Source organism: Phytophthora infestans, genomic scaffold (genome assembly GCF_000142945.1).
Source record: "Phytophthora infestans T30-4 supercont1.58 genomic scaffold, whole genome shotgun sequence".
Lineage (NCBI taxonomy): Eukaryota > Oomycota > Peronosporomycetes > Peronosporales > Peronosporaceae > Phytophthora > Phytophthora infestans.
Window position 1 is genome coordinate 265,468 of NW_003303701.1, and position 11,843 is coordinate 277,310.

Consider the following 11,843-nt stretch of genomic DNA (forward strand, 5'->3'; position numbering starts at 1 on the left):
TCATTCATGCCATCATCACCATCCTCGTCATCGCCGTCCCATTCATCTCCCATAAGGTCATCATCATCATCATCGTACGCCTCGTTGTTTTCGACCAAACGTCGAACTTGAAACGTTCCACCTCGCGGCAGCACTGAATGCACATGCCCTTCGAACAAGTGGCCACGAAAGAGCACCAACTCCATCCGAGGCAGCAATGAACTCTAGCAGCTTCCGCTTATCCTTCTTGTACAGCCGATTGTACACCGCTTGCTGAACATATTGCGATGCAAAAGCGAAGTACTCGCTGTCAAAAGCTTTGCTAACGCGATAGTGCAGCAATCGATGCGACACTTGAGCGTCGTTCGCATCAAGTTGACTACAGGCTTTCACCAACCAGTCGAGATCAACAGTGTCCGTTGCTTTTTCAAGCAACACCTGCTGGTCACCAACTTGTGAAAATCGCAAGACATAGCGAGCAATACCACCCCATCGACGAAAGCAATCCTGCACGACGGCCATAGGTGTATCCGAGTACATCAGCTTACGACATTGTAGAATCTCCTTCAAAGACCACACTGGCATGTAGCAGGACTGGCAATTGGTCTTGTTGAACTCGTACCAGATGGAGCGGCGCGGCGACGTCAAAAGAATCGTCTTCGCTGGGTAATACGCAGGCTTGACGGCATCCACGATGTAGTATGTAGTCGGCTGGTCGAGAATGCGCACAAAATCTTCCTGAGATCCTTGAGCCACCACATTGTGAGCAAATAAAAAGCGCTTCTTGAGGCCACCACTCTCATATACCACCGTTGCACCAGCACGGGCGAGAATAAGCACGATCACAAAGCCGAAAAACGTCTTGCCGATTCCCGGGGTGCCGAGGATCACGAGATGCGGTGTGTTCGTCTTTTCATCTCGGATCCTCTCGAGACAAAGTTCCCATAGCGCAGGGTAGCAATGACGAATGTAGATACGAGAGCCGAGTGTCGAATCACCAAGAAGATACGTGTCTCGGGGTAACTCTACCAATGCGTCAGCTTTCACGTCGGTACTGTCATTCAGAAATGCTTTCCAAAATGCGACCAGTGCTGGCGAATTCAACGACATACTTTGCGTGATTGGCATATGAACGTCGCCCACACAAAGTTGACGATCTCGAGGCAGCTCAGCTTCCGACAATTGTGGCAGTTCCACCAGCACGTGAATCTCTTCATCTCCCGGCGTGAAACTCGGCCCAAACAACTCCGTTTTGTTGAGCTTCCACGACGGACGCATCTTGTCATAACCAGTGCTGATGCCACCTTGCAAGAAGCTTTCCGTGTTGCGGTCGTCCGCCAACCAAACGGTTTCCCCTTCCTTTCGCGCCAAGTAGAGCGTCAACAATCGTGAGGGAACAGTGTGCTGCTCGGTGCTCAAGATGCCAGCTAGCTTCTCCTGCAGCGCGCTCACTTTCGCATTGCTCGCTATCTTCACGGGAAACACAGTCCCTTCGCCGTATACCGCGCACTCCAACTCGACCTCTGCCATCTTCGTGCGGAAAGTTCTCGACTGAGCAGCAGCACTCATTCACGCAACACACCGCACAGTTTTAGCCAATCACATCACTCCCATATTTTTTTTTTATTTCTGACAAATATATTCCTCAATATATAGAAACTAAATAATACTTCCTCCGTCCGAAAATATAAGCAGGATGGGCGGGCAAAATAAATTTTAAGAACAGAAAACCTTTAAACAAGCAGCGGATTGGTCATAATTGATGTTTAGATACACGGCAATTGTTTTGGTCGACGTTTGAAGCAAATCGGCCACCTGGTCGCAAAGTTATCGTTATGCAAAGTTCGTAATGAAGATGTGAAATTTGAAAATCTTTCGCCGGGATGTCAATTTTACACGAAATGTCATAGAAACCTGTAGAGATGTAGTGCGTATGATTCTCTGTTGAACGGTGCCACGTAGAGCGCCTAAATATTTCTACGGTCTGGTTTGCAGCGGCCGACAACAATAACATCATTTGTATGGGCGTACTTAGGTGGAATCCGACAGTACTATCAAATGACTTGAATTTGTAAGCACACCGCTTTTATTTTCGGACACGGTTTAAACAGATGCCCCGCCTATATTTTCGGACAGAGGAAGTAGTGTTTATCTTGAGCGATAAAAAATAAATATATAGAAATAACAATGTGTAAGTACATCTTCCCAGAAAACCACCAAAAGGCGAGCCAACATTGCGGCCCAAAAGGCGATTGGTGCCGACACCACGCAAAGTATCAGCCAGCAGTTGCTGAACCTGCAGTTGCTGAACCAACGATGACCAAGTCTATTGAAGAAATTTATGGTGAGCTTTGTATTCAGCACATGAAATCTGTCGATAAATACGATCAGCCCAAGCTGGGGGATTCACGAGTTTTATCACCAAGTGATTGGATCAAGTCGAAGATGCACGTAGTTGGCGATACCGTTGATTACAAGCATAGCGATAATGTCACGCCTGACTTTGGCAACAACGTATACTGTGACGGGGTCACACAGCACCTTGCGCTAGAGGAAGTTATCGTCCGAGAGTATACAAACTCTCAGTGAACGGCAGTTCACAGGTCCCCTCTTTATTCAAAAGAGAGCGCAGTAACCTAATTAAGGTAGAATGTAAACTGAGTATATTTATAGGTAGATAAAGCTTGGGTTTAATACAAACTATATGTCACCTATAGAAATGCAATGTCGTTATCCAATGGTTGGCTTTGAACGACCTTGGTACTTTGTACCAAATATCCCGAAGTATGGCGTGTCACACTTCATGTAACCAGGGTACACTTAGGGATGCGTACCCCGCTACATCCCCCCACTTAGGTTCGGTTTACCGACCAATCAGAATGAAGAGGTATTCGTCACAAACTCTCATTCTCAAAGTCGAAAACCATCGACTTGGCCGCGCGAGCGCGGCGGAGGCTCACTTCACAGTTAGAGCCTCGAGCAGCAATCTGTGAGCTCTTCTTTTAGGTCTCCACTTCGAATGTTTATCATGCCTCGTGGCACTGCAAAGAGCGGTGCCAAGACACGCTCCAAGGCTGCTGCCGGAAAGGCGCAAGCCAAGAGCACTAAGCCTCACGGCAAAGGCTCGGCACTGAAGGAGGCTACTCAGGTGGCCTCTGAGGCGATCGGTTCCTCGGGTGACGCGGCTGTGGGCAAGCGAGCAAGCAAGCGCCGCAGACCGTCGCCCTCGGCCTCTCCAGACAACCGTCCGAATTCTCGGTTCGTAGAACGTGAGTTCGACTCTGGCGGTGAGGGCGAAGTCGAGTCTGAGAGCACGCACGACGCTCCTGCGGGCTCTGTGGGAGGGCACAGCCCAGTGCCCAGTGAGCACAAAGATGACCGCGTGCAATCGCTCGCTAGTGATCAAGGTGATCACAGTCCCAGGACCTATGTGCGCTCTGAGAGTCCGGCCGTCAAGGCTAAGGGCGCTCCCAAAGCCGGTGGCGATGAGGAAGAGAATCCTCGCAAACGTCTCTTGCTTGCCGAGGGTCTTGCGCGTGCTAAGACCTCTAAAGCCGAAGGCGCCAAGCCCTCAAAGAAGCGTACGGCCTCTAAGTATCCACTCCGCGATGAGAAGGAGTCTCGACACTCCCATCAGACCATCCTTGACTCCTCGGACGAAGAGGAGGAGAAGGAGGAAGAAGATGAGGAGGAGGGTGCTATCTCTGAGCCCCGGGGGGTCACGAATGACCTCGACCAGCAGCAGGAGGATTTCCAAGCTGTCCAGCGTGTGCGTGGGGGTTCGGTGGCGGCACCCGTCAGCCAGGGAGCTGCCATCAACTTAAGAGGGTATTGGCCTCCCGAGGAGAGCTCTGTGGCTGACCTCTTCCTAGAGCTTCTCGTCGCTCCTCGTGGTTTTGTGGGCGGCCAAACTTCTAGGGGCATCTATGAACGAGCCCTTGTTCAGAAGGAACAGTTGTTCGTTGACAACTTGGAGGCTGCTCACTGTGTGCCTCTCGCGCCACACCGCATTCCCCTTAAGGACTTCACGACGTGTCGTAAGAAGCCCGAGACCCGGGGTGGTCTCTGTCCTCTTTGGGGATACCCCTGGGTTATGCCCGAGACCTGTCCCACGTGGAGTTCTTGTGAGGACATGTTCTGGGCATGGGTGGAGACTCTTAAGTACTCATCCACGGAGTTACGGGAACTCCATGAAGATCAGCTGCAGTCCCGTATCCTGACCCAGCGTGATCTTCGTGTGAGGTTTGCCCACTTAGTCAGCAAGCGCATGCTGCCAAGGGACATCCTGAAGCGCGCGGCTTCTAGCGCTCACGATGAGCGCGGGTACGGAATGTATTCATCGTCCGTACCCCGTTCGGGCAAGAAGCCCCGGACTACTTATGAAGCTGCCGCCGCTTCTGTTCCCAGATTGCGACAGCCTTCGGGCAGTCAATCAGGAGCCGTTCAATCGGCTCCCACGAGTTCTCGAAGTGGGCATAACCCTCCACTTCACCAGGAGCTGTCGCTTACCGCGACGCCGTTGCTCCTGGCGGATCCGCGCCACGTGGAAGTGGACTTCTCTATTCCGGTCAAGCAGGGACGGAGGTGCCCTCGTACGAGTACGAGGGTACTCGGCGGCTCCCGAATGCCACTCTCGTCCGAGTGCTCCGGCTGCGGGTCCGACACAGGGCCCTGATGTTGCCTGCCTCCGTCAACGTGTCCTCGTGCTTGAGATTGCACTTGGCCTTGGGACTGGCGGTGATGCTGCCGCCCAGGCCGCGAGCTCGCTCGTCTTGCGGGCCGCCTGCTGGAGCGAGAGGTCGCGAGCCTGCATCTGCGGGTGGATCGCCGGGCCTCTTCGTCCGATGTGGACAAGGCCTTTCGCATGATCCGACGGATCGAGACTCTGCTGCCACGTTTGAAGCCGCCTGCGGCACACTCCCAGACGTACGCGTATGATGCCTACCCGGCGTACTCATTACTCGGTGTATGTCATCGGTGTCCGTTCGTACGGAGCCCCTCCGGCGTACGGTCTTGACCGCAGCCTTGCCGCTCCGACCGAGGCTTGGGTGCCTGCTCTGACACCCTCGTCGACGTCAGTGACCGGCCCTCGCTTCGAGGAGCTGGGTTAAGGTAGGTCTGCGAGTCAGCAACCCCTTGCGGATCAAAGTACCGCTTGAGACGTCCAATATAGAACGTCGGGTGCGTCGTCATTGACTTTGGCAGGTCGATGGTGTACGACGCACCATGTCTGGCCAGGACTGCAAATGGTCCGATGAAGCGGTGCTTCAGCTTGTTGCTGCCGACAGAGCTGACAGTGTCAAGAGGTAGGTTCCTCGTGTCTAGCAACACTAAGTCCCCCACCTTAAATATACTTAAGTTTCCTCTGTCACGTTTGTCGGAGTACTCCTTTCGTTGATCTTGGGCCGCTGCCATGGCATCGCGGACCCTGCTGACAACGCTCAGCTTGGTATCCATAAAAATTTCCACTTGATTTCGCAGCGAAACTGGTCTCACATCCGAGACCTGGGAGGAAAGGGCTTTCCGAGCCTCTCCTCCACTTAGAATAGAGGAGTCAGTGTCTCCTCGAAGAGTGAGAGGCACTCTGGGGTGACGGAAGCCGTTCAAGTAGAACGGCGTGAACCCCGTGGACGCGTGCACCGCGTTGTTGAGCGCAAACTCAACAGCTGGAAGCTGCGTCGACCACGTACGTGGTGCTGCCGCGCACACACTGCGCAGAGTGTCCTCGAGCACTCGATTGACGCGCTCCGTCTGGCCGTCTGTCTGCGGATGGTCCGCAGTGGACATCTGCAGACGAGTTCCCAGTAACGGGAACAGCGTTTTCCAAAATGCAGCCGCTAACCGCGGGTCTCGGTCTAAGCCAATCGTCTCTGGGAGACCATGATAGCGGAACACACCATCAACGAACAACCTTGCGGTTCGTTCGCTCGTAACAATGACGGTAACCGGAGCAAGATGTACCATCTTGCTCAGCCGACACACGAACACAAAAATTCAGGTGTTGCCGTGTCCGTCGGCGGGAAGCCCAAAGATGAAGTCAAGACTCATCGACTTCCAACAGTCAGCCGGTACGGGCAGGCTCTGTAGTGGAGCCGAAGAGTGCCCTGCGAGTTTGACCCGCTGACATGTTTTGCATGTCTTAAAGTACCGGGCGGCCCACTTGTACATGTGGGTCCACCAGAAGGACTGAGAGACCGCCAGAAAGGTCTACTCACGGCCCAAGTGGCCGCTGGAGGGAGCGTCGTGCGCCTACGCGAGGATATCGAACTTCAGATCCTCGTCATTGGGTACGACCACCCGTGAAGGTTCTGTGGGCTCCACTTGGTTATAGAGGAGGCCATCTTTCAACTCATATGGGTGGAGCTGTGAGCGCTGTCGCGACGAGAGCCAGTCGGCCTACGCGCTCGCTCCTGCCATAAGGAACTTGACGATAGGCGCGAGAGCCTCATCGTCCCGATACGCCGTGCGTATCAGATCATATAGATCCGTTGTCACCCGCGTGATGTGGGCCAACTCTAATCAGGACGCCGCGAGAGGGCGCCCGCAAGCACGTTGAGCTTGCCCGGCTTGTATTCGACGCGGAAGTTGTACTCCGCGAAGAAGGATAGCCACCTTGCCATCCTTTAGGAGAGGTGAGGCGAGTTAGTCACCGTCCTCAAGGATGCGTGGTCTGTGTAGATAACGAAGGGCCGAGAGCCCAGAAGGTGAACACGAAGCTTCACAAGGACATATTTCATTGCCAGGAGCTCCTTGTCGTGGGCAGGGTAGTTCCGCTCGGCGGCTTTGAACTGCCTGGACTGGAACGAGATGACTCGTTCGTGTCCAGCCGTGTCGGTCTGCAGCAATGCACATCCGATGGCGTAATCGGAGGCATCGCAGACGACGCTAAACGGCTTCGTCTGATCCGGCAGGGCCAGGACAGGGGCCTCTTGGAGACTGACCTTGATGCTGTCAAAAGCATCCTGGTGCTCTTGCTCGCAGCGTCGATGTCCTTCTGAAGGAGGCTCGACAAGGGCTGCGCTGTACTTGTGAAGGTAGTTGGCCAAGCCCAACCACTTTCGAAGATCCTTCTAGGATCGGGGCGTCGGCCAGATTGGTATGGCCTTGACCTTGTCTGGGTCAGCCCGAACGTCCACGTTGCTTACAAAGCAACCGAGAACTTTAATCTCTGGTGACACGAAAACGCACTTGTCGATGTTGGCGTAGAGCTTGTTCGCTCGCATTACGTCCAACACTCGACGGAGGTGTCCTAGATGCACCTCCATGGCCGTCTTGCCTCCCTCGGCACGGCTATGGACGAATATGTCGTCGAAGTACGTCTGTGCGAAGATACGCAAAGGGCGAAACAATTGCGTCACCAGGCGATTGAACGTCGCCGGGGCGTTAGACAAGCCCTGCGGCATGACGAGCCACTCCCAACGCATGCCGCTTGGAGTGCTTACCGCGGTGAGCGGGATGTCGCTCTCTCGCATCAGGTTTTAGTAGTATCCGTCTACCAAATCCAGCGCACTGTACAGTACGCTCCCGGCCATGTTGTTCAACAACACATCCTTTCGTGGGATTGGTGTTTGGGCCGGCACTGTTGTGTTGCTCAGCTTGTTATAAGCGTGAACCAGACGTCACTTTCCGTTCGGCTTCCGAACGCAGAAAGTCGGCGTCGAGTGCGGGGATTTTGACTCCCGCACCATGCCTGCCTTCGCTTTCGCGGCGAAGAAGGCATCAATGACCTCGCACTGTTCGGACGGGAGAGGCCATTGCCTCGTGACACAATACTTTGTGCCGTACGCCTCGATCTGGTGGGAGTTGAATCGGGGATTGATCACCACGTCCGCATACTCTGTCACCAAAGGATACACCGGATCCTTGGGGATCTTAAGGATCTCAGAACCCAAGCGCGTCTGACACTGCTTGTTTAGGTCTTACATGCCTTTCTCGTCCAAGGCAAAGGTCCTCCGAGTGGACTCAGGTCTCGTGAGCACCATCTCAGCAATCTATCCAGCCTTGAGGTTGGCCAGGAAAGACTCAGCCGTCATTTCCTCCAGGTTCAGTATCTCTGCAACCTCTGGCAACGGTTCCAAGTGGACACCAGATGCCTTGACGGGCATTCCGGTCTCGCCATCGAAGACGTGATAACCGTCTGCCACCGGCCTTGTCGGAGGAGCCCGGGCCCCGGACTCCGAGCCGCTTGAAGCGACGTCGATCTGAGCGAAGTTCGGATCCGACTTGAGGCGGCGGCGGCGTCGTTGACGACGGCGACCGTGACGTGGAGCTTTGCTGCCCACGTCTAGGGATGTCGGCGCTACGACATCCGAGGCACTCGTGGTCTCGTGTGGTACTGTGGTACCCACACGAGAAGCGTGTTCGACGCCTTCCTCTTCCGTTAAGGTCTGGTCAACCGTGAGTGGAACTCTGTTACCCACTTTGAACACACTATTGTCAGTGTTCATGACAGCTGCAGCTGTCTGCGGAACTAAGTTACCCGCCTGTGAACCTGAGTTACCCACTTGGCCAGCGCCTCTTCTGGACGCTGCCACCATCAAAGCATCATCGGAGCCGTCATATACGTCGACGACCCCCAAACATCTGCCGATTGCTTTGGTACCCTGGCAGCCCTTGCGGGCGCCCCGGGTCCTGACAGAGGTGGGAACATGACTCACCAATGCTCTGTCGGACTGCGCAGGGCGGCTGGCACCGATTGCCTTGCCTCGCCAGTCGATCCTGGGCTCGTGCTTCTCAAGCCAGGGCATGCCCAAGATCATATCATATGGATCCATATCGAGAACAGTGAACAGTTCGAGGCTGTCAAAGTCTTCAGACTTGACAGCCAGATCCACTTGGACGTTGGGGACAGTGACGACCTTATCGTCGGCCAGTCGCACTGACACCGTTCCGTTGTCCTTGCTTTCTCTCAAAGCATCGGACAACTTGTTGCTGTTACGAGCAACCGTCTGGCGGCGTGCGAAATTCTTCGACGCCCCAGAATCGATCAAGATTTTAAAGGGATGATCGTATCCCCGTACACATCCGTGTACTACGAGCAATCCGCCGCTGCTCTTCGCCGATTCGAGAGTGCGAAAACTCTCAGGGGCTAAGTTCCCGTGGTACGCGCCACCCGCGCACCCATCAGGAAGACTTAGTTCTTCCCCAGTAGGGCGCCCCGCTCCTACTGATTCCCGGCGTTCCCCTGTCCCCGGGATCCTGGCTCCTGCCAGCGACCCTTAAGGACGGGCTTGGGGAAGGACCGTCTGCGGAGCCTTTCCGCGGGACTGTCGCGCTTGAAGTGACCCATCTTCCCGCAGCCGAAGCAGCGGATATCACGCTATTCGGCGGACCCGAGTTCCATGGGAACTGGTCCGTTAGGGCTTGCTCGACCGGGGGCCGACAAGGAACTCCCAGGCCACGCTGAGGCCGGCGTACACGCCTGGCGATGGTTGTACGCTTCTTGAAGAGCCACTTGAATCGCCTCTTCAAGGGTGCTTGACTACAACCGGAACAGCTGAGTGCGTGCGGGGCCCACTCGAAGGCCGTCCATGAACACAGCCATCTTGATGTGTTCGTTGAGTGGGTTTCCCACTAGGGACGACATGAACTCCCGTATCTCTTGCACGTACTCGTGCACTTCACGCCTCCCTTGTTTACACGAGAGGAAGCGCGAACGCTGGCGGTACTCGAAGATCGCCGGGAGGAACGCGGCTCGGAGCTGTTCACACAGCTGATCCCAGGATGTGAAACATCCAGGGGATGTTGCTTCCCGTGTGTACACCCAACTCTTAGCACGGCCGCTAAGGTTGGAGAGTGCAAAAGCAACACGAAGTTGCTCGGTCGAGATCAGAGCCGCGTTCATCGCGAGATCTACTTCTCGGACCCAGAACTAAAGGTTCTCGCCTTCCTTCCCTTCATACGGCTTAACCTTCAGCAGTATTGGCTTCGGGTGAGACGGATTCGCTTACGCCGCCGGAGCCTGCAGGCTCTCCCGCACATGCGCGATGAGCCTCTGCTCGTACGCGTCAAACGCATAGACGCCTTCGAACTGCTCAGCCGGTGTTGACACCACCAGGCTCTGCAGGGTTTCCATCCCGAAGATGCCTGCCATCTTCCAAACCGACTTGAACTGAGAGTCGTTCATATGGGAGAAGTCGTTCCTATCCATGGCAACGAACTTCGAAGAGGTTCAGGTAGTCTACCCGCGGTGGCGTGGATTGACTACGAGTGCTACCAAGTGTGACGGGGTCACACAGCACCTTGCGCTAGAGGAAGTTATCTTTCGAGAGTATACAAACGCTCAGTGAACGGCAGTTCACAGGTCCCCTCTTTATTCAAAAGAGAGCGAAGTGACCTAATTATAAACTGAGTATATTTATAGGTAGATAAAGCTTGGGTTTAATACAAACTATAAGCCACCTATAGAAATGCAATGTCGTTAACCAATGGTTGGCTTTGAACGACCTTGATACTTTGTACAAATATCCCGAAGTATGACGTGTCACACTTCATGTAACCAGGGTACACTTAGGGCTACGTATTCCGTTACAGATACACCTACCTCTTGCAAAATCAATTCAATGTACTGGATGGATCACATGTACTTGACAACTTCTTCTTTAAGTCCAGTGAAGACCGTGAATCATTTGGAAAAGTGACCGTTGAATGCGGTGTGGAATACTGCATTGCAGCTAAATCTACGATAATCGATTGTATAGATTATGCATGATGATTCACAATCTTTGGTTCCGCAACAACCAAAACGTGTGCAATCTCGCTGGATTCTTTGCTCGTCAACCTCATTCTGATTGGTACTTGATGCGCAAGACATATCTATGTGTAATCAAACAACAAGTAATGCGTTTCAACAAGGAGTGGGCTACTAAAGATTTCGATGATTGGTTTGGTTCCAAGTATAATCCATCACTGAACGAAGACAAATTGATAGGGGTTGCTGCTGGTTGTAATTCTGCTGCATACAAGCAATGGAAAGATGAATATGAAATCAAAGAGCCAAGGAAAACTTCCACTTCGAAGACGTTTGAGCTTTCCACACCTGATCATGATTTCGAATTGACATTCAAATCTGAGCGGAAGTTGGCAACACTAACTCAACTGGTGAAATTAACTGGCCGAACAATTGACGACATGCGTTCAGCCATGGTTGATACATCATTTAAGATCGATGAGCTTGAATATTGGGCGGAGAAGTATCTAGTGATCGAGAACAAGACCAACCGTGACTTTAATTTAAATTTCAGTACTTTCGAGAAGATGTTGAAAACTACCAGCTTCGAGTCTCTTCATGTGCTAAAACGATTTGTACTCTACTTCATTCACGGGCTATACGTCTTTGAAGGAACCGATATCACCTACTACAAGCGTAAGCCAACGGAGGACGATAATTTTGTGATCAAGGCATATGATCCAAAGAACTTCTTCAAGGTGCAAATTCAGCTCATTAAAATCAAGAAGCCACGTTCCATCAAGCTGTCGGACCTTCTCAATACGGCTCCATTCCACAAGTTTGCAAATACTGTCTGCAAATGGGAACATGATCCAAATGACATGGAGACATTCAGCTTAACAAATCCACTACTGGCGAAGGATTTGCACGAAGAAATTACCGAATCTGACTTGCACCCAGTGTTAATTGATTACCTGAAGCGTATCATTTGCTTCGATCATCCTGAGAGGTACCAGTGGTTGATGGAGTATATTGGTAGTCTTTGTCCTATCCAGACAACAAGACGAAGGTTATGCTCGTGTTATATTCAATGGAGAAGCAAATTGGGAAGTCCAATTTCTTCAAGCTCCTTACTAGTCGTCTGGGAACAGCAAATACTCACATGACTCAGCATCTTAATGTCTTTGGCGAGCGG

General features: G+C 52.9%; 1 protein-coding gene across 1 annotated transcript; it reads right to left on the reverse strand.

The window, feature by feature from the left end:
- Positions 1–69: 69 nt before the first annotated feature.
- On the reverse strand, positions 70–1,514 carry PITG_17517 (crinkler (CRN) family protein, putative; the record flags this gene model as incomplete). The annotated part of the gene is made up of 1 exon (XM_002896533.1): positions 70–1,514. One exon carries the CDS (start codon positions 1,507–1,509, stop codon positions 70–72), a length of 1,440 nt encoding a protein of 479 aa, XP_002896579.1.
- Positions 1,515–11,843: the final 10,329 nt, after the last annotated feature.